The sequence below is a fragment of the Antennarius striatus genome, chromosome 6 (assembly GCF_040054535.1).
Source record: "Antennarius striatus isolate MH-2024 chromosome 6, ASM4005453v1, whole genome shotgun sequence".
Taxonomy (NCBI): domain Eukaryota; kingdom Metazoa; phylum Chordata; class Actinopteri; order Lophiiformes; family Antennariidae; genus Antennarius; species Antennarius striatus.
The window spans coordinates 7,935,332-7,957,668 of NC_090781.1; the positions used below are offsets into that span (position 1 = coordinate 7,935,332).

At 42.1% G+C, this 22,337-nt stretch overlaps 3 protein-coding genes across 3 annotated transcripts; 2 read left to right on the forward strand and 1 right to left on the reverse strand.

Annotated features, from left to right (window-relative positions):
- Positions 1-2,111: 2,111 nt before the first annotated feature.
- sptssb (serine palmitoyltransferase, small subunit B) lies at positions 2,112-5,732 on the forward strand. The gene is made up of 2 exons (XM_068317693.1): positions 2,112-2,291; positions 3,467-5,732. The coding sequence occupies exon 2, from the start codon at positions 3,531-3,533 to the stop codon at positions 3,771-3,773; it is 243 nt and encodes an 80-aa protein (XP_068173794.1). The 5' UTR covers positions 2,112-2,291; positions 3,467-3,530; the 3' UTR covers positions 3,774-5,732.
- A 5,349-nt stretch (positions 5,733-11,081) lies between these two features.
- On the forward strand, positions 11,082-17,393 carry LOC137596577 (inner ear-specific collagen-like). The gene is made up of 4 exons (XM_068317231.1): positions 11,082-14,885; positions 14,979-15,068; positions 16,210-16,281; positions 16,367-17,393. Exons 1-4 carry the CDS (start codon positions 14,483-14,485, stop codon positions 17,263-17,265), a joined length of 1,464 nt encoding a protein of 487 aa, XP_068173332.1. The 5' UTR covers positions 11,082-14,482; the 3' UTR covers positions 17,266-17,393.
- Positions 17,394-18,465: 1,072 nt separating this feature from the next.
- LOC137596576 (SUMO-interacting motif-containing protein 1-like) lies at positions 18,466-22,076 on the reverse strand. The gene is made up of 6 exons (XM_068317230.1): positions 21,998-22,076; positions 21,875-21,910; positions 21,403-21,690; positions 20,645-20,911; positions 20,258-20,530; positions 18,466-20,101 (listed from the first exon to the last, which is right to left on the reverse strand). Exons 1-6 carry the CDS (start codon positions 22,020-22,022, stop codon positions 18,861-18,863), a joined length of 2,130 nt encoding a protein of 709 aa, XP_068173331.1. The 5' UTR covers positions 22,023-22,076; the 3' UTR covers positions 18,466-18,860.
- Positions 22,077-22,337: the final 261 nt, after the last annotated feature.

A 22,337-nucleotide genomic window follows, 5' to 3' on the forward strand; every position in this document is an offset into this window, starting at 1 on the left:
CTTATGACAGGGTGCCCAGAGAGGAACTGTGGTATTGTATGAGGAAGTCTGGAGTGGCAGAGAAGTATGTTAGAACGGTGCAGGACATGTATGAAGACTGTAAGACAGTGGTGAGGTGTGCTGTAGGTGTGACAGAGGAGTTCAAGGTGGAGGTGGGACTGCATCAGGGATCAGCTCTGAGCCACTTCTTGTTTGCCATGGTGATGGACAGGCTGACAGACGAGGTTAGACAGGAATCTCCATGGACTATGACGTTTGCAGATGACATTGTGATCTGTAGTGAGAGCAGGGAACAGGTGGAGGAGAAGCTAGAGAAGTGGAAGTTTGTCCTGGAAAGGAGAGGAATGAAGGTTAGCCGCAGTAAGACAGAGTACATGTGTGTGAATGAGAGGGACCCAAGTGGAAGAGTGAGGTTAGAGGGAGAAGAGATCAAGAAGGTGGAGGATTTTAAGTACTTAGGCTCAACAGTCCAGAGCAATGGAGAGTGTGGAAAAGAGGTGAAGAAGCGTGTCCAGGCAGGATGGAACGGGTGGAGGAAAGTGTCAGGTGTGATGTGTGATAGAAGAGTTTCAGCTAAAATGAAGGGAAAGGTGTACAAAACTGTGGTGAGACCAGCGATGTTGTTTGGTCTAGAGACAGTGTCACTGAAGAAAAGACAGGAGACAGAGCTAGAGGTAGCAGAGATGAAGATGCTGAGGTTCTCTGTGGGAGTGACCAGGAAGGATAGGATCAGGAATGAGTACATCAGAGGGACAGCACATGTTAGAGGTTTTGGAGATAAAGTCAGAGAGGCCAGACTGAGATGGTTTGGACATGTCCAGAGGAGAGATAGTGAATATATTGGTAGAAGGATGCTGAGTTTTGAACTGCCAGGCAGGAGGCCTAGAGGAAGACCAAAGAGGAGGTTTATGGATGTAATGAGGGAAGACATGAAGGTAGTTGGTGTGAGAGAAGAGGATTCAAAGGACAGGGCTAGATGGAGGAAATTGATTCGCTGTGGCGACCCCTGAAGGGAAAAGCCGAAAGGAAAAGAAGAAGAAGATATTGGGATTTTTATTGGTTTAATAAAACACTGTTATGAGTTATGTGCTCAGCGCTGTAATGACTGGGATGTGCAGAGCAGTCTATTTATTGTAGCTATGCCACTCATGTCTGCATCAAAATAACAAAGCAATGCATGATTTAATATTTACATTTTATTTAAATTCCAAGTTCACACCAGTCTTCATAATTACTTTCACAGTTCTGCTCTTCAAAATGCCTCAGATATTCTAATGAATATAGGATCTGGTTTTTCTGTTCTGAGTCATTCACTGAGAGCTTCAGTCATCTGAGACTGCAGCCTAATATTAGCATCTTGTAGGATGCTTTCTCTTTTAGCTGGAAAACCAGTCAGATCATTAAATAAATATTGTCTACGATGCACACAAAAAAGTAAAACTGTCAGACCTGACGCCTCACCTTCTCAGAAACAAACAATATGGTGTCCATTATAACATCACCGTAGAAACACAATAGTGGTACAAATTGATTATTGGGTCATTACAAATAAAAAAAATGCAAATGAGTATGAATAGTATGAAAATAAATGCTCTTTTGACTTAAAAAAAAAAGAGCTTATAATTAAGAGAAAACGTCAGCTTAACATTTATTGCTCGTCACACCTCCTGTAGGTTAACCACGTGTCACAAAGCAGGCCAGGGTGGTAGGGTTAGCAGGTTGACGGTGTTTCTCTTGAAAAAAACAACCAACTGTGCAAACAAGGACCCGCGTTACAAGGATAGATGACGTCTCAATGCCTCTCTGCCGCTGCGGCCCCACGCCGCCGTGGACCAGCGCGCCTCCACGGCGCGTTCGCTGCTGCTGCGCCCGCGTCAGAGGCGCCACAGCGGCGCGGCCGCAGCATCTCAGGATGGGTGAGACAACGCACCCAACAAAGTTCGAAGCAGAGAACTTCACCCGACTGAAATCCACCCACCGATGCCGAGCCTGCACCCCCTCCCCTTCCGTCTCCGGATGCGTAAAGGTGCGCTCCTGTCTGCGCGTTCCGGCGTCTCTCTCCACCTGCATGATCAGTGAACCAGGTGAGCCGTGAGTGAATGCACGAGTAGAGTGGGTGTGGTGTCGTTCCCACAGTGTGTATGACCCACTACATATTAAGCCAGTAGCGAACTAGTGAGACAGCTTTTCGTTTACACTAAGCACCGGAGCAGCGCCGGGACGCGGGCTGTCGTCAGCAGCTCGTCCTGTTATTATCTGTCATTATCCACGGAATCACATCGGCTGCCAAGGTGAGTCAAACAAAGAGCGTGGCTGTATTGTACACTCTGATATTATAGGAATTTATTAAAAAAAAAGAAAAAACTCAATTATTGAACAGTAATGTTGAAATCGATCACACGCAGATACTATCTAGAGACAATTCTCAGCAAAAAAAAAGGGGAGGGGGCTCCGAATTATGGTTAAAATTTGAAAGTCGAGATTTTTATTAAACATTCTGATTCATCCCTAATTCACGAAAACAGATCCACGCAGAAAAGCTGCATACATATGCACGTAGCGCCTGTTTTTAAACTTTCACTCTATTTACAGTATATTCTAGAACCCAAGGTGGAGCGCACCTGTTGGCCACACCCCTCCCACAGGCTCCGTTAACGTCCGTGGGTAAAATACACGCCACGTAAAGAAAGGACGGCTTCTTTAATGTAAATGTATTCAAGGGAAAAAGGAAAGAAAAAGAAAAGAAGCAGAAAACAGTTGAACTTGTCGCTCCGAGACGCGCTGCGTCCTCCTCGGGTTTGTTTTGACCGAGACAACTGTGAGGATATGTTGCCTAGAAAAATGTGTTTCATTGGCTTCTCACATCTGGATCCTTGGGGTCCCATTAGGGCCATGCCTGATTGCCCCCCTGAGACCCTGCAGAGATCCAGATTCTGTTTCACACCTTCTGGGTAATAAACACACAACCAGCAGGATTATTTTTGTTGATTCAAGAAGTTTCCATTGTGGTTACACGGTTGTCTCCGGGGTAATGGTTCCCATTAGGAGGAGGATAAACCACATGGGTTGAAAAGGGAAATTATTGAAATTAATACTTGTAAACAAATGTACTCAAATATCTCTAGTAAACTTTTCCTTCTACTCTTTTTGTTGATGTTTTATACTTCAGCTTCTGTATGTCCCCTGGGTAATAATGTGCCTTTTCACTTCTCATGTATTTGGGAACTCAAGTAAGGAAAGGAAAAGGAAAGTACAAGATAAGAAGATGAGTGTTTACTTGTGTCAACATGAAATTCACTGTACATAAATTTGTAAATACTTTGAATGCATTGTGCTGTTACCTTTGAAAGCAGGATATGTAGGCTAGTATTCTTCCCCTGGAGGCTCTTGTAATCAATCTCTTCCCCTTCTCCTCTTTCTTTTCTTTTCTTTTTCCACCCTCACTACATTTTCCCTCCCTGTCCAGTCACCCCCCTTTCTACCAGCTCGAATCCCACAATCCTCCATTCCTCCTCCTTCCAGTCTGCAAGATGAACTTCAAGAACTTTAGGGAGTACCTGGCCTGGTTGTACTACCAGTACCTGCTCATCACCGGCATCTACGTCCTGGAGCCGTGGGAAAAGTCTATTTTCAACTCTATCCTCTTCTCCGTCATCGCCATGGTGATCTACACATCCTACGTGTTTGTGCCCATACATGTACACCTCGCGCTGCAGTTTTTCTCTGGGATCACAGGCGGCCAGCCTGAAAGCACCATGACGCTCATGAACTAAAAGGAGAAGTGAAAATGGAGGTGGTGGGGGTGGATTAGCATGACTCCCGAAATCATTTCCAATAACTCAACTCCTCCAGCTCCCAAAGGACCGTCCTGTTCCCCAGCCCCCTTCATCCCAAACAGTCATTTAGACTGAAAACACCCAGATTACAGCGGAACAATGTGGGAATTAGAGCCATACCGTCTTCTTTACATCCCAACCCCTCACCCCCTCCTTACCCGCGGTATTAGACACACACACACACACACACACACACGTGTGTGTGTGTGTGATAGTGGTTTTTGTTTGTTTCACCATGTGCCCTGTTTGACTGCATGCCAGCAGAAGTCCTGATGATTCAGCCTCCGAGGACCACCTGTGAGGTTTTGCATGATGGGGCCACACGTGGACGCTACATTTGCATGCTCTTCTCACTACAGCACCTTTCCTTTCCTTCCATCACGATAATGAAGTGACTGTTTAAAGGGGAATTTATGTACGTCACATCCTAAACTTTCTTTTCCCAAGTCCAGACACTGAATCTCTTGATCCTACATTACAACTAACTAGCTTCTTCTTTATTTCTTTTTTTTTTTGGCTTCACCTCTGTGACCAGGTAACTTAAAAAAAAAAAACAGTTTCTGCTAAATATACAGTACATCTCCACTTCAAAGCTGAAACTGCACGGAGGATATTTGGGTCATTTTCCGACTGTGGTCGCACCTGAAATCCCTTTTATGCTACATTTAATTCATTATATTGGGGTTCCGACAATTAAAACAACCCAAAAAAAATTAGGACAGACATTACTTTCAGCATTAAATACAACCATTGTGTGATGCTCCAGCTGTCAGCAATGAAGCAAAAGGATAGTGTCTCCCTCAGCTCACCACAAAGCCATCTATTCAGTGTTTTTAATATGAGGTGAGTCGTTTCAGACGCAGCTTCCACGCAGAGAAGCTGAAGGATTCACGCGGCTGCTTTCACAGGGTGAGTTGGATTCTTCGTACTCAGTCGACTGATGTGTGAAATTGATGGATGTCCCCTTCAAAGTGTAAGCATGTGTGTTCATCTTCTCGTCTGTGATGGCGACCCGTCTGTGACTCGTCTCTACATTTTGACATGTGCTCAATGTCTCTGGTTGATCAATGGTTTTGTATCAGAACCGCCATTATCTTTATTGGTTGCCTTTTATGCTCTGTTGTAATAATTATCAGGCACATTTTAAGTCACTGTGTTGCTGAAGCTTAAGCTATGCAAATAATATAAAATGACACACAGCTGAGGAATGTTTGGCCCATATTTATCAATTTCCTGGTCAAAGTGAGAAATAAAAGGAAATAATGGCATTAACCTGTGCCGAGCCCTCTCTCTATCTTCTATCTTTTGACTAGTCGGTGTGTCAGGAAGGTGTGTTCACCACTAAGAATGAGCAAATATTGGTACAACACACCTTTGTGTTTTTAGGCTTCTCTGTGAATGCTTTACTTCATCAACAGCCTCTGATCCCAAAGTTGTCACATGTAAAACATAAAGTATTGTCAGTCAGAAGCCATCTGACTAGAGGGTAGCTCCTGATTGGCTGACAGACGGTGCATCTTCCTCACCAGTGGAGGGAATGAGCCGCAGGGAGGACGTAGTGTTTCTCTTAGGGGTGATGAAACATCCATTTAGTCGTCTGCGTCATTATTTTTGATTTGTGCTTTAGGTCAAGGGGCTTGTTGATTACAATTTAATCACTATTTCAAAGTTAATGTTATTTATAAGGACTTTTATATTTATGTACACTGGTAAATGCTTAGCTGGTTACAATGTCAATTACCAAACTGATTATTGGTTATTTATATCTTTTTGTTCTCTTGTGGCAACAAATGACATTGTTATGATGATGATGATGTCAGATCAAGACGTTTCCTGTCACAAGACCGTTTTTAACCTCAACCTAAATAAATGTTTTATTTATATATGATAGCAGTCGATCACTGCGATATTCAGAAAATAAACACTAAAATAATCTAAACATGTTTGGGGAAGTCTTCTCTCTCTCATCCCGCTTTGGTTTCTTGGTATTAATGTCTGTAAACATGTAGTCTGTTATTCTTCCGGTCGAAAGGATCACGAATGGTGCATTCCTAACACAAGGAGCTCAACCACGCAATGTGAAATCAAAGAATTGGAGGACCAAACCAGTTCTACCCACACAGCGCAAGAATGATTACCCAGCGGCTTTGCTTTTCCTGCTGCCCACAGGTGGCCTGAATCCACCCACACCCATGGTGTCAGGCATACTGAGATGACATGTCAAACCTATTCCATAGGATCGCTGTTGACATACTGGGAAATTGCTCTGCACGTGCAACCTTCATTCAATATTTTCAACATTGACAATGGATGAGGGAGCAGGGAAATACTTTTGGTGTGGCAGCAGCAGAAGGACGCACCTCGTAATCAGACACCACCACCTTCTTTTTCCCCAGCAACTCAATCGCTACTACACCCTCCCTTCTCCACCTGCACACAAAAAAACTCATGCAAATTACACCCCAGACCCTCTTTCCTCTCCTCTCCTGCCAATGAAGTCAAGTTTCAATCGAGCCCCTGTTTACACCCGACATGTTAATTTTTGTCCCATGACAGAAAAGGTCAAAGATTATCTTTAAAGGGACAAGGTGTAAACACATCTATCTGCATGCTCAAACACAAAGGGGGGGGGGGGTACCATTTCTGTTGTGTTGACATTGGTTTGTGAACAAAGCTGAGGAAGAAGCGACTTCACAGAAAGACGGAGGTATGTGACACAGAGAAAAGCACAAGAGCATCACAACAGCAACGTTTTAGTTTACAAGGAGACCCCACAGAGTGATAAAATATTAATATTTGCTAAAGTTTTAATCATATACAGACTTTAGCTTCTTAAAAGGCTCTGGAAATACAGCTGAAAGAACAAATTGCAGTTTGAACAGTGAGATCGTCATCCCTCAGAAAGCACATGCTTGCCAATCAGATGTTGGTAAAGCACTGTGCCAATCACCAAACAGATTTTTGAAAATCTTCTTCGATTAAGTCCTAGATTTAAATATTATTTCAGACCCCGACTCCGAGATGTTCACTACGAGTCGGTCCCAGTGGCTCAGATCCACCCAGATCCAAGCCTACAGAACAGCTGTATGTCTGGGGGGGACAGAATGGAGCACAGGCTTCACTATGGGCAATACAGAATCATCAAACATCAGGAAACAGAGTTTAGTGTTAGATACAGGAAATATCCTGGTTCGATAGATGGTCATTCACATTCGCCTGGCATAAAAATCTCTGGTTTCATCTCATAAACCCAGGAATAACTGGAGGCCTTTATTAATAAGGAATGGGCTAAGATTCCTTAGGGATCCTGCCAGACACTGGTGTCTGCCTGTGAGTTATGTTTACCCTGGGTCATGGCAGCAAAGCAGTCTCTACAAAGCACTAGACATTATTTACATCGAGATGCAATAATCAGAAAAATGATCTTTTCTTACTATTGGGGATATGAAGAATCTGTTGTAATGAGATCTAATTTTCCCGTGTATGATTTGCGTGAACACACACAGATGGTAGATAGCATGTTTTGCTAGTAAAGCTAACAAAGAAAGGGGCTTGAATCATTTTGATGTCGACTCGAGGAGCCTTTCTTTACTTCTGTCCTCCTGCAGGTGTGTGTGTGTGTGTGCGTGTGTGTGTGTGTGTGTGTGTGCCTTCACAATGAAGTTCTCCATGGTGATAACTGAAGTGAACTATTCAGCCCCTGTCCGTGACAGACACACACAACAATAGACGCACTTAAACACACACACACAATAGAACACACACAACCTGAACTTTGAAACGACTGGGTAGAAACGTAAAAATAATGAAAAGGACGGGACAACACAATACTCTGCCATTATAGTATCATTTAACGGGCTCGGTTTGAGCGAAGACTGTTTGCACATTAGGGTGTGTGTGCTTGCGTCTGTCTGTTAGTGTATAATGTTTTGGGTGGGGGCTTGTTTAAACACACTCTAAGGGTCATTCCTAAAAACTCCTAGTCATAGTAACAGTGTGTCTGTATAGATTTATACTAGAAATGCATCAATACTTCATTATCCTTCATGTACTTTAACATTTTCCACAGTTTGTATTTTGACTTGAACTTGACTCTTTGAACATAAAAATAAAGGTTCTTAGCTGGCTATTACAAATCATCCATTGAGCAAATAATAGGCATAGATTAGATTAGACACAACAGTCATGGTAGTAACATGATTAGTGGATATACTTCAAGTTTACATTGTCATTTTGTGAAGATAAATTAATTCGTTTTTAGTATTTACTCCACATCAACACTGGGTTCATTTCCAGCCTGGTCTCAGTGTAATCAGTCAAGGCTTGTTCTGTGTGTATTTGGAGTGATTGTGCAATTATCGTCAATCTTTGTTGATCAGAGATGGAGAAAGAATTTAACACATGACACAGCTTCCAGCTCAACAGTATATCTGAGTTATGAATCAGTCAACATGAGCCCAGGAGTGGTTGAGTCGATAAGCGCTGGAGCCCTGCGAGGCACAAAACTCGAGCCAAATCCTGGTGTAGTTAGTTAGTTAGATAGTTAGTTAGTTAGTTAGTTACACGTTCATGACAAAAGACTTCTTGTGCCATATGTCTATTGGAATTTTTAATAATCTTTTTATTTTATATACTGATCATAATCCCCAAAGGGAAATTAGCAGCACACTCTAGTAGTCAATTGCATCCATATACTGTATATATTGGCCTAGTCCTTGAACTGAGGGAATCCAGAGACGAAGCGGTGAAGGTCGCAGCGGTGACTGTCCTTACCGGGTGGAAATGGAGAGCCCAGGAGGAAGTGGAGCAAGCCGTCTCTAGGCTGCAACACAAGGAGGTCCTGGGGAGAGTCCAAGTCGGCCGAGCAGGGTTGGGCGGGGTGCAACCTGTCCAGGTCTGGTCCAAAGCCACAAGGGAGCAGAGGAAGACCATGGTGGTGGATGAGCTCTCTCAAGGGGAGAATGTCAGCAAGTGCTACCTGTGCAGCAAGGACAAGGCAGGTCTCTAACACATCCTGTCAGGGTGCAACATCACACTGACACAGGGCCGCTTCCAGTGGCGGCACAATCAGGTGCTGAGGAAGCTGGCAGGGCAGTTGGAAAGATGTAGAGTCAGGGCAAACAACTCCTCTGAGTCCCATCGGCAAAACATCGCCTTCATCAAACCAGGAGAGGCAGGTCAGAAAGTGAGGGGAAGATCGGAATGCCTGCTTACTCCTGGAAAGAGATGGGAAATACACAAGCAGCTAGTCTTTCCAACTGAGATCACGCTGACAACTCTTAGGCCGGACATTGTGATGTGGTCGACAGCTGCAAAGAAAGTCCTAATCATTGAACTGACTGCCCTGGGAAGAGGGGATACCAGGAGCTCAGGAGTTCAAGCAGTCGAAGTACAGCGACCTGGCGGAGGTGTGCAGAGTAGGAGGCTGGTCCGCAACTATTCACCTGGTGGAGGTCGGATGCAGGGGCTTTGTGGGGGGTTCTGCAATTTGACTCCTCCGTGCTACGGGAATGGCTGGTCGCAGCCTGAAGAGGGCCATCTAGGAGCTGGCAGAAGAGGCAGAAAAAGCAAGTTTCTGGATGTGGTTACAAAGGAAGGACAGCAGTTGGGGCTTAACACCCCAGTTAGATCAGTTGCAGGGAGTGGCATGGGGAGACGTCCCCACAAAGACACTGCCCCCCCACCGGGAGGTGTCCTGGCTAGGAGGCAAAACATCAGTGAACGGTGGCACCAGCTGATGACCCTGCAGCTGATGTCAAAGTGCACTGGAGGAGGTGAGACAGGCAGAAATGCAGTCAGCCTGTATCATCTAAAGTGTGTACAGTCCCTGAACACACAAGTTGCTCACAGTTTAGCTCACAGTAATTGTTGGTGAAGAGCAGGGGAGCTAAAAAATGAAGAAATTGTCCAATAAGTATCCAATAAAATTTGCGTTAAATCAATATGACCATGTGTTGGCATTATATATATATATATATATATATATATATATATATATATATATATATATATATAGTGTGTGTGTGTGTGTATACTGCACATGCATATATATAATATACATAAAGAGCACACACTAGTGGTTAGTCACCTGAGTATACAGTATATAGTGCGTACAGACCCGTAACACACACACCTGTGGGCATGCAGCTGAGGGGGAGGTAGGGCAGCGGCTTGGCGGTGAACTGGTAACTCTCCCTGCCAGTTCATACTGTATTTTTGATCCTCCAGTGCCCAGAGCTCAGCTACACACTGAGTTACTGCTGCCCCAAAATTTCACTGCTTGAACAGGGACTTGAATCCTGGACCCTCAGATTAAAAGTCTGATGCTCTACCGACTGAGCTATCCGGGCTCTGCAAGTTCTTCCCTGACTGGGAATGTAAAAAGAATTTCCCCAAGAAGGACAAATAAAGTGCTGATCATTATTATTATTATTATTATTATTATTATTATTATTATTATTATTATTATTATTATTATTATTATTGTTATTATTATTATTATTAATTGAACCCGGGCCGTGACGGTGAGAATGCAGAATCATAACCACTAGACCATCAGGGAAAGATCCCGGCCTATATATTTGAATAAGCTCACTTGAAAACCTCATGGTGTCACGTTTTAACTCCACCCACTACCTGTCAATCAAGTGCCAAACCAATCACAGCGCCCAACCAATCACGGCGCATATGCCGGAAGGAATTGCATGAACAATACAACAATTATTCATACATTCACGTCCCTTGCACAGGTGGTGACCCCAGTTCTGGGTCAGACCAGGACGCGCTGCCTGCTGGTGGGAAAACTCTGTGATGGGTGCGCTTGGTTTATAATATCAATACAGTACATTTGTTTTCATATGTTTGGTATGAAGTCTGATATTATTGTTTTATCGTGGAATTTCCATGGGTTCCCGCTAGTATATATAGATATGTGTGTATTGCAATGGAATGTAATTACATTAATTAATTGTATGTAATTCCAAGTCTGTAACTGTAAGGATGCCTGTGGGGAAACTTAAAACACAATTCTGCCACCAAGTGGTCATTGAGAGGAATAATCTTTACTAATACATTTTACGATCTGTTGTTGTTGCTCTTGTCAAACAATGAAATGAAGTTTCTGAATTCAGTTGAGAAAACACCCGTATCATGCTCATCCACTTGTGACCATCTGGTTTACATTTTGTTGTGTTTTAGATCGCAGTGCCTCTGAGGTCTACTCATGAGACAGGAGGGACATTTTCATCAACGTGTCTGTGGCTGTTTCAAAGGAATGTTTGTCAGGGTACCAAGAATCTTATGTTGAAACACACCAGGAAGGGAGCAAGATAAAGTTTTGCTACTCTTTTTCACGTCATATAAAACCTATTCCGCTACATAAGGTCAGAGAAGATGGAAACACTGGGGATTGAGGCAATTTTGCAAATAATTGGCTTTGGAGAACAGTTGAGAGCAAAGGGACTCTTTTATTTTAGTTTTAAAGGGTGTTTTGTTTGGGAGGTGTGGTAGGTTCTGTGGTAGCAGGAGTGAAGATGGGAGGGGTGGATAAACCATCCATTTACGGCCCCCATGACGCATCACAACTCATGACCTCAGAGTGCTGGTTCTTCCTTCTGCAGCTGAATGAAGATCATCAGCCAGAAGAATTAGAAACGTAATCCTCTCTGCTTGAGTAACTTCATGTTTGAATCATACTTACAGAGTGACAAATGACAAATGTAATGTCAGACAAATGTGTACCAACGTAGAATATTGTGGTAACTACAATGACTGTAAAAGACTGGATGACTAGGAGCTTTATTCTAAGGGATTTACTCTGAAGGAACAAAATTATGCATTCCACTAGGTCATGTCCAGAGGAGAGATAGTGAATATATTGGTAGAAGGATGCTGAGTTTTGAACTGCCAGAGAGGAGGCCTAGAGGAAGACCAAAGAGGAGGTTTATGGATGTAGTGAAAGAGGACATGAAGGTAGTTGGTGTGAGAGAAGAGGATGCAAAGGACAGGGTTAGATGGAGGCAAACTGATTCACTGTGGCGACACCTGAAGGGAAAAGCCGAAAGGAGGAAATCATCACTTATTATACTGTATAAACTGGACACTGGACACACTGTTTTAGCTTGGATTTGCCTTGTTCTACATCAGGTAAAATCCCACAAACCACTGACCTGAGAAACCTACCTTAAATTATGCACTCATATAAATCACTGATCTCTAATGTTTGAGATCCTGTAGGAATTCAGTTCTGATCTCTGTTGGACCTTAAGATCTCTTTTGACCGCTTTTTGAGGAACCATCAACATATTTAAATCTCATGTAAAACAACTTTATTCTCACAGACATTCCGCTGACACAACCAACCTTGAGCCCTTTATTAACCGATACCTAACTTTAGAGTGGCTTGTCTGGAAAAGTGTTTTTGGAGCTACCATACTTGGCCTGACCATGTGGGATATGTCTGTGCATACCTGATAATTCTGCAGCACTTACAACTTCTCTGAAAAAAATAAAAAATGTGTAACCGTATTTGTATAACTGGTTTGTTGTGTCGCTTACTAGACGCACCTCTATTTTATTTTCTCCCACTAAACACATTTCCCTGCAGCTTTACATGAATAGGGTTAATGTAATGAAATACACCTCCATCCATCCAAGTCATCTTTAGTGCTCTCTTTGCTCGGCTGCGCCTTTTGAATAAGTTAACTCTTCCTTATCCTGCAGTCTATAGTCTATGGACGGGGACTGAAAGCACCGGCGGTGCCAGTGTTGAATGAACGGGCAGGTGAGCGGCACCTGGGTCCTGTGTGACCAGCTGGGTGCGGTAAGATGACCGCTGCTTTGTGTGGTCTGAATAGAGATTAGAGACGCCGGGGTTAGGCACGGTGAACCCCGGAGGAACCTGTCTCTCTCAGGGCTTGGGTGCATATCTTACACTCTATCTGCTTGTCATTCATAAAAAGAAAGTCATGAACGCTTCAGCTGAACCACAGGCAGGGACTGCATGTCAACACAGAAGAAGAGAAAGAGATTGCTAAAAAAATTTTTTTTTAAATGCTTTTCTCATACCTCCACCCTGCCAACCCCCTCTATGTACCAGATTTCATTTCTATCCTTCCTGCTCTCTTATAGCTGGTCATAGATCCCTCTGAGGACATGAAGTCTTTGACAAGTCAGGCATGTCCGCTGCTCAGGCATTAATTGTCACCGGAAAGTCAAGAGTTTCGAACAGACAGAGAGCAGAAAATCACTTTTCTACAAAAACCCGACGCTATCTTGTTACACCTTAAGAATGACTCTTTGTTCGACCACACAGTTTGAATCATAGTTAGCAAATATAGATGCCAGCAATCTCTGAGGCTCGTATGCAGAAGGTTTGTCACAGTGATCAGGCAAGCATTACAACTGTACTGATTTGAGGGAGATTAGCTGGTTCTTTTAACAAACAGCTCAGGTTTAGTAACTGTTGAATGAGAAGATTATCAGTGCTCTTGAGACTAAAGCTTCCTTGTGGAACTTTATCAAGTACCAGGACATGGTACATACTTAGCTCCCAGTGCTGCATGCCAAGTTGCAGAATAAGACGTAAGCCTTTTTCAATTAAATGCTGCTTTCAAATCATAAATTTGTATAACCATGAGAGGCATTTTAAATATTAAAGCTCTGTAAAATACCGTTTTTCCTGTTCTATCTGTATAATGAATACTGTATTTGAAAAACGGGCTGTTGTAGGACCCTGGTCCCTGTCACAGAGCCTTGATAGCAAGTTGGATGTTGAAGAAATACCCCCCGTATCAGGTGACCCATTGCCCCATGGCCCTTGCCCCTCTCTTAGCTCAGAACGAGAGCCTGCTCCTCATGGGCGCTGTATCCCGTGTCACAAAAGCACCTTTCTGCACAACAGGGGTACAGAGAATGGTCCACAGCACAGTGGTTCTTCTTGGGTTGGTTCCAGCCTGCCATAGATGGATTTCAGACCTCCCCCTGTGTGTCTAGCAAACACCCTCATTGGTAAGGTTGTTCTTTCGCCAAAGTCTGACAGAGATATCAGAGAGACCTGAAGCTCCTGGGTCTGCCTCCAAACGACCGCTGGAAAGGATAAATGACCGTACCACTTATGCATAACTGGGTGAGTGTTATCTGTCTTCTTAAATCATGTATTTTGCACAGAAAGATGAGTGTCAGCGTAATCGGTAGCCAATCACAAAATAAGTCATGTTTAAAGAATCACATTTACATTTAGCAGCATGCTGAACTTCAGTGATGTCCCATCAGTTCTATAGGAAACTTACCATTGCAGGTAGTGACTGAAGTAGCTAATTAATGATGATAGAATCAGCTATAATGGTCAAAATGAAGACTCCTGAAGTCACATTGGTATATGACCGAGAAGCAAACACAACTGCAACCTGAACTTTACAAGCATAGTAAGAAATGGACACGGAAAAAGAACGGTAAAATGACAATGGTTGATGAAAAGGCATGTGGCATTACTGGTTGTGAGTGTTTTTCATTGATAAACTGCTTCTACTGAGTTTCCACTGTTTTTAGAATATCTAGGCCCTTGTAGATGGAAAATAAAATTAGTGCAGACAGTGAGACATAAAGTGTCATGTACAAATTCATTTGTTCTCAGATTCCAGTCAAGCATGAGGACTGTCTCCTGTCAGTTGTCCCTTGTGGCTGTGGTTGTGGTCACACTGGTTGTGGTGTCTGGCATTGAAGGTAAAACAACACAGAAACCAAAGTACCAGTACACAAAGAAGCCCGTTCCTCAGATCACAGTGCACAGCCCTCTGACCACCAGCATGACCAAGACTCACAAGACAGTCCCAAGTGCAAAACCTGTGGAGCCCCATCAGCCGCCCAAGACAGAGAAGACCACCTATCCAAGTCATGCCATTCCAAACGACTACACACAAAGCACAGAGACCCCTGGTGTTGGCCCTGAGAACTTCACCCTAGATTACAACGAATGCTACTTTAACTTCTGTGAGTGCTGCCCACCAGAGAGGGGCCCCAGAGGGCCAAAGGGAGACAGAGGCCCAGAAGGTACAAGGCACATTGTTAAAATGCAGAAAATAAATTCAAGTATTTTGTGTCCGTTTTAAGCATCTACAACATTTCCTGTTGTTGTTTATCCAGGGATACCAGGTGAAAGAGGACCTACTGGAGCCACTGGTTTACCAGGACCACCAGGAGTGAGTGGTCGTATGGGACTTAAGGGAGACAAAGGTAAATTTAATTGATATAATACACATTTAAATCATGCAAAAACACAAAAAACACATTATATTTTCATATATTGAACTTAGGCAGAACAAATTCAATGGTATATTGTGTTATATATTAGAAAGACTGTGAATTGGGGGCGGCAGGGTGGTGCAGTAGCTCTGTCGCTGCTCAGGAAGGCGGTTTCGGGTTTGAGTGCCGCTCTGTGTGGAGTTTGCATGTTCTCCCCATGTCTGTGTGGGTTCTCTCCGGCTTCCGCCTGCCTCAAAAACATGTAGTTCAGGTGGATTGATCGGTTCCAAATTGTCCATATGTGTGAGTGTGCATGAGTGGTTGTTCGTTTTTCATGTGGTTCCGCGATGTGCTAGCAACGTGTTCGGAGCATTTCCCTGCCTCATGCCAGTAAGTCTGCTGGGATAGAGTCCAGAAACCCCCATGAAACGCGAAAGCAGAGAAAGTGGTACAAAAAATGAATGAATGAATGAAAGAAATGAGATGATTGGTCTGAGCACCCACACTACATACTGTCACTTAGTAAGTCTGGTCAGTACAACGAGCTGCAACTGAATGTGTTGAACAGTTCTAACTGAATGCAGTAGTGTGTGCATTGTGTTTCTCCTCCAAGCATTTGGATCAAGGAGAGTTTATTCACTTTGGAAATTTACTGAACAATTCCAGGCTTTGGAGTTTTGTGACTCATTGGGCCTCTAGGTAAACTGTATGCTGACAAACGTTCTTCCTCAAAAGTAAAAAACTAATATGATAATTTGATATGGTTACTTAAGGGCGGCACGGTGGCGCAGTGGGTAGCACCGTCGCCGCATAGCAAGGCAGTTCCCAGTTCAAGTGCCGCTCTGTGTTGAGTTTGCATGTTCTTTCCTTGTCTGTGTGGGTTCTCTCCGGGTTCTCTGGCTTCCTCCCACCTCCATAAACATGCACCTCATAATATTTGGCCGGTCTCAAATTGCCCGTGCATGTGGCTCTGCGGTGTAATAGCGTTACACCTGGAGTGTACCCTGCCTCACGCTTCCAGTTGGCTGGGATAGGCTCCATTAACCCTGCAATTCGCAACAGCGGAAAAATTGGGTATAAAAAATGAATGAATGGTTACTTAAACATGAGTTTTACTTTGTCAATTTCTTAGGTGAACAAGGCGAGAGAGGAGATATTGGGATAGATGGGCCACCTGGAGCCCCTGGGAAACCAGGACAAAGAGGTATTAACATTCAACATGTGGCCTTGAATCATTTTACATTCACATTTGTTTTAACAGTTCTGACAAAGTTTCACTTCTCTTACAGGTGAGATTGGCTGGAAAGGTGAGAAAGGTCAAACAGGGCTGACAGGTGTCAAAGGGGGAAGTGGTGAAAAAGGGGAACCTGGCCAAAATGGAAATGCAGGTGAGAAAGGAGAACCGGGAAAAGAGGGGCCAGCTGGGCCTCCAGGAGTTGCTGTTGAATCAGGTCCGAAAGGAGAAAAGGGGGATAAGGGGGAGTGTGGCACATTTGGAGAGAGAGGACAGAAAGGTGAGAGAGGAGATGCTGGGCCCCCAGGCATCCCAGGGGTAATGGGTGTTCCAGGAATGAATGGAAAGCATGGCTCCCCAGGTCCTGTGGGTGTCCGAGGGGATCCAGGACCTCCTGGACCACAGGGAGAACCAGGGGTCAGAGGATCTCAGGGGCCAGAGGGCCTACGAGGGATACCTGGAACAAAAGGGGAAAGAGGTTACACAGGGATGAGAGGAGACAGGGGTTTCCGTGGATTCAAAGGGTCAAGGGGATCATGGGTTCCTCAGAAACGCTCAGCCTTTAGTGTAGGTATTTCTCCAAGAAAGTCATTCCCTCCTTCTGGCTTCCCTATTCGTTTTGACAAAGTCTTCTACAATGAGGAGAACCACTTTAATTTAACTTCTAACAGCTTCACATGCGTCTATGCCGGGGTTTACGTGTTCTCCTTCCACATCACCGTACGCAATCAGCCACTGCGAGCCACACTGGTGGTGAATGGGTCACGGCGGGTAAGGACACGAGACTCTCTGTATGGTCAAGACATCGACCAGGCATCCACTCTCGTGGTGCTGCGGCTAGCAGTGGGCGATCAGGTGTGGATGGAGACGTTCAGAGACTGGAATGGGGCTTACGCCAGCAGTGAGGATGACAGCATCTTCTCTGGATTCCTGCTTTACTCAGACAAGCCCTGATATCCAACTGAAAACATCTCCTGCAGGACTGTTTCAACATGACTACATCCATGACCAGGCAAAATACTGGGGGTGCTACACTTTGCTCATCATTCATGAACTGCTCCAAAGCACTGCACACTAGTTTGGAAATTTAAAGACTGGCAATATGAAGACCATATTTATTGTTATCACTGCACCAATATCTTCTGTGTTCTTATTCTATTTACTTTACTTTGTTTAATTAAAAAACAGAAACAAAAAACAAATTAATTAAGTACAACAATGACATACGCGTATACATATACAGTATATATATATATATATATATATATATACACACACAGTATATATATCTACGTATCTATCTACATATCTATCTACGTATGTATGTATGTATGTATGTATGTATGTATGTATGTATGTATGTATGTATCTATCTATCTATCTATCTATCTATCTATCTATCTATCTATCTATCTATCTATATATATATATATATATATATATATATATATATATATATATATATATATATATATATATATATATATATATATATATATATATATATATATATATATATATATATATATATATATATTTCCGGGTAGACACCGGAAGCGTGACAGCATGAGGTTTTCAAGTGAGCTTATTCAAATAAATATATGATATATATATATATGTGATATATATATACACACATACTGTATATATATACATATACTGTACATATATATCTATATATATATCTCCCCACCTTTATATTTGAATATATATATATACACACATATGTATACATATATGTGTATGTATGTATATACGTGTGTGTGTGTGTGTGTGTATATATATATATATATATATATATATATATATATATATATATATATATATATATATATATAGTATATATATGAAGTAATCCTGAACAATTAAATTTATATTTATCGTTATTAGATGCAGTGAAACCCTTACTTAATCGTCTAACCCTAAAAGGGCCTTTACTTCATTTGTTCCTTGTTCCTCCTGACTTCCTCTTCTATAAATGCTGTCGTATTCATCCTGACCACTCCATCCATCTGTCCATACCATAGCTGATAACCTCAGCTATCTATAGTTAATAACACAAAATGAGGACTAGAAACCCAGTATACAAGGTACATCACTTTGAAAAACAATTTCGTACTGTACTCTATCAATGTAAGAAGTATTGATGTACAATAGGGATGTAAAATTTTATTGTGAATGATCAAAAATAAAATCCAGTAGTGCCTACTGTTTATGGAATGTTTCATTAGGTACAAACAATTTTATACAAATGAGATCATGAAATTGATGCTTTGAAATTTGTGGCAAAAAGACATCATATTTAATCACATGAAACATGCTCAATGACCCTATATTTATGACTGATATCTGATGGCAAGAAATAGAACCATCACAAATGTTCACTCTGATTTGGGGTCATTAATTTTATAATTGTCTGCATACATGCTGAATAATCACCATTGGTAGTTCCTGAGGTACCCTGATTCCTCAGTCATACCACTCGATTCTTCAGACAAATCAATAAGTTCGTCCGGTATGTCACCGGATTCTTCAGACATGTCAATATATTAATCTGGTATTTCACCGGATTCTTCAGACATATCAATATATTCATCTGGTATTTCACCGGATTCTTCAGACATATCAATATATTCATCTGGTATTTCACCGGATTCTTCAGACATATCAATATATTCATCTGGTATTTCACCGGATTCTTCAGACATATCAATATATTCATCTGGTATTTCACCGGATTCTTCAGACATATCAATATATTCATCTGGTATTTCACCGGATTCTTCAGACATATCAATGTATTCATCTGGTATTTCACCGGATTCTTCAGACATATCAATATATTCATCTGGTATGTCACCAGATTCTTCAGAACTGTCAATAAATTCCTCTGATATGTCACCAGATTCTTCAGAACTGTCAATAAATTCCTCTGATATGTCACCAGATTCTTCAGAACTGTCAATAAATTCCTCTGGTATGTCACCAGATTCTTCAGAACTGTCAATAAATTCCTCTGGTATGTCACCAGATTCTTCAGAACTGTCAATAAATTCCTCTGGTATGTCACCAGATTCTTCAGAACTGTCAATAAATTCCTCTGGTACGTCACCAGATTCTTCAGAACTGTCAATAAATTCCTCTGGTACGTCACCAGATTCTTCAGAACTGTCAATAAATTCCTCTGGTACGTCACCAGATTCTTCAGACACGTCATCAACTTCCTTCAGCATGTCATCATTCTCTCCAGTCACATTGTATTCTACAAGCAACTCACCAAATTCCTCAGGTATACCTTCAGATTCTAAAACAAACCTACCAAAATCTCCAGACACGTAACCAGATTCTCCAGACACGTAACCAGATTCTCCAGACACATAACCAGATTCTCCAGACACGTAACCAGATTCTCCAGACACGTAACCAGATTCTCCAGACACGTAACCAGATTCTCCAGACACGTAACCAGATTCTCCAGACACATAACCAGATTCTCCAGACATGTAACCAGATTCTCCAGATACATAACCAGATTCTTCAGACAAGTAAGGAGATTCTCCTGACACGTAACCAGATTCTCCAAACATATAATGAGATTCTTCAGGCACGAAACCAGGTTTTTCAGACATGTCTCCAAACTCTCCAGACACGTAACCATTTTCTCCAGACACGTAATCAGATTCTCCAGACACGTAACCAGATTCCTGGGGGGAGTGTGGTGATGTAGGAGAAGGAGCTAAAGGCCAGGGGTCTGTGGGTTGTCTATTCGAAGACGTCGTCATCTTTGGTCCTATTGGGTCGGAGATAAGTTGACCTCAAAAGTTTCAAAATAGCTGAGCAACATTTCACAAGCACGACTATTCAATTAGAGACAGTTAGAGATTTAAAGTCTAAATCTGATGTTGAGGACAAACGTCAGGCTATATTTGGAGGAAAGTAGGCCTACCTGGCTCTTGTTCAAATCTTCTGGGCTCACTCTTCTTCGTGAGACCAAGTTTAAGCACGTTGGTCATGCAGCTGTATTCTCCTGGAGCTCGTTTGACCCTTGTGTTGTTTTCTGAGGATGCCATTCCTAGACGTTTGTTGTCCTTATAGAAATAATAGTATACAGGAGGGGCAGGAGCACGGGCGTTGTATTGGTGGTGACAGATGAGAATCAATAGACCAAAGGAATTCAAGGTTTCTCCATCAATCTCCAAGACTGGTTGTGAAAGAATCTCTAAGAACAGAAGAAGAAAAAAACTAGTTTCAATTATTGGGAACAGGATCAATTTAAATAATTCTTTTCAACATGTGACCTGAATGCACAACCACACACAGCATACACACTCACCTAAAACCTGCACTGGAGTGTCGGCTGAAATTACAGAGTGTGTTAACATGTTTTTGTCCCACGAAGCTCTGCAGGAATACATTCCTTGATCCTCTAAAGATGCATTGGCCACGTATAAATGTGTGTTTGGACCCCTCGTAACTTCAACACCATCTTTGTACAGAATCACTTCATTAACTTTGCGTGTTCCTCTGACGCGACATGTGAACTCCATCACGTCTCCAACAAGGCTGGCATGACGTGGCCCCTGTAGAATAGCCCACCCACCTGTGGAGCAATCACAAAGTCATGTCAGAACAGTATCTTATGGTCTTATATTCATATTCATATTGGGAAATAAACAGCAAAAACACATGAAACATCATATAATGATTTGAAAAAAGGAAAGGAAAACACGTGTTAAGCAATTTACATTTTTATTGTTAAAAGTCCAGTGTGTAAAGTTTAGTGACAAGCATGTAGGAGAGTCTGCAGTGGACTTTTAAAGCCATTCTTTGGTTGATCTCTTCTAGGCTTTCAATATAACGGGTAAAAATAATGTGGAAATGGACCCACTTCCACTGTGTGAAAAATTGTAATTCTAACATAATGAAGCACATTCTTTAGTTTCAGGTGATGGATAATATATCAAAAAACTGGGAATACTAAAAATTATGCTTCATTTCTGCATTATGAGTCCGTAAATCCCAATACTGTACTTTAAATGGAAGAGCAGGTTTAGGAAAAGGTTTTTATTATATTATAAAATAAGATCTTACCATCCACTGTGATTCCTCTCGGTTCACTCTGGAGGGTGTGTTGTTTTCCCACCAATGAATTCCTCACCCCCTGGCAGTAAAATTTCCCACTCTCCGTAATGTGGGCATTCCACAGAACGAGGTGCTCCTCAGTGCTTGGGAGCTGCTCAGATCCTCTGAACCAAAGGTAACTCCATGTGAAGTTATGGACATCTGGAACTGTGCATTTCAGCCTTACGCTCTCCCCAGAGAAGATTCTTGTATCCCCTGATACCAGCTCCACTATAGGTTTCAATGAGTTCAGGAGGGCTACGGAGACAAATATATAAATGTTAAGAAGCATTATCTAAATCATAATTTGTATAATTTCACAGTAATCACTGATCGCGGAGGTTTATTTTCAAAATGTACTTAAAATCTTAATTAGCACAAATCTATGCTTATAAATGATTTTTCATATCTAAATTTATTTCTAAGATGGTTTTGAACTTACCCTGAGGGACCACAACCTGTAAAAGTGTTGAAAGAACTGAAAAAGAAACAGAATAAAGCATAAGACAGACCGAAATATAACATTTGAAATAGTGAGATTGTAAATGAATAGCAGAACACTCACCAAGAAAGAAAATTGTCGTGTTCATTTTGGATGTTGTGCTTACAAGAAATAGAGACTGAGCAGGATCCTTTTATTTCCAGTGAGGGAGGAAGTGAAACTATTTTTTTTTTCTGGACCTGAACGCATCACACAGGATATCCCCTTTCCCTGAAATAAGACTCATCACATCTGACAAAACGTAGTAATTCATATTCCAGTACAAACAGTTTAGTGTAGAAATTATTGTTTTATTTTTTTTACAAAAAAGAAGTGAACAAGAATGAGTGAATTACAACAGTCGATGTCTCATGATGTTAGTCACTTCCATCTTATTTAATTCATTAGATAAAAGTGAAGAGAA

Coding starts and splice junctions, on each gene's coding strand:
- sptssb (XM_068317693.1), top strand. CDS start 3,531: ATGAACTTCAAGAACTTTAGGGAGTACCTGGCCTGGTTGTACTACCAG.
- LOC137596577 (XM_068317231.1), top strand. CDS start 14,483: ATGAGGACTGTCTCCTGTCAGTTGTCCCTTGTGGCTGTGGTTGTGGTC. Junction 14,886..14,978: donor GGGAGACAGAGGCCCAGAAG/GTACAAGGCACA, acceptor TTGTTTATCCAG/GGATACCAGGTGAAAGAGGA. Junction 16,282..16,366: donor TGGGAAACCAGGACAAAGAG/GTATTAACATTC, acceptor CTTCTCTTACAG/GTGAGATTGGCTGGAAAGGT.
- LOC137596576 (XM_068317230.1), bottom strand. CDS start 22,022: ATGAACACGACAATTTTCTTTCTTG. Junction 21,911..21,997: donor CACGACAATTTTCTTTCTTG/GTGAGTGTTCTG, acceptor TTTCTTTTTCAG/TTCTTTCAACACTTTTACAG. Junction 20,102..20,257: donor AAGATTTGAACAAGAGCCAG/GTAGGCCTACTT, acceptor CCGACCCAATAG/GACCAAAGATGACGACGTCT.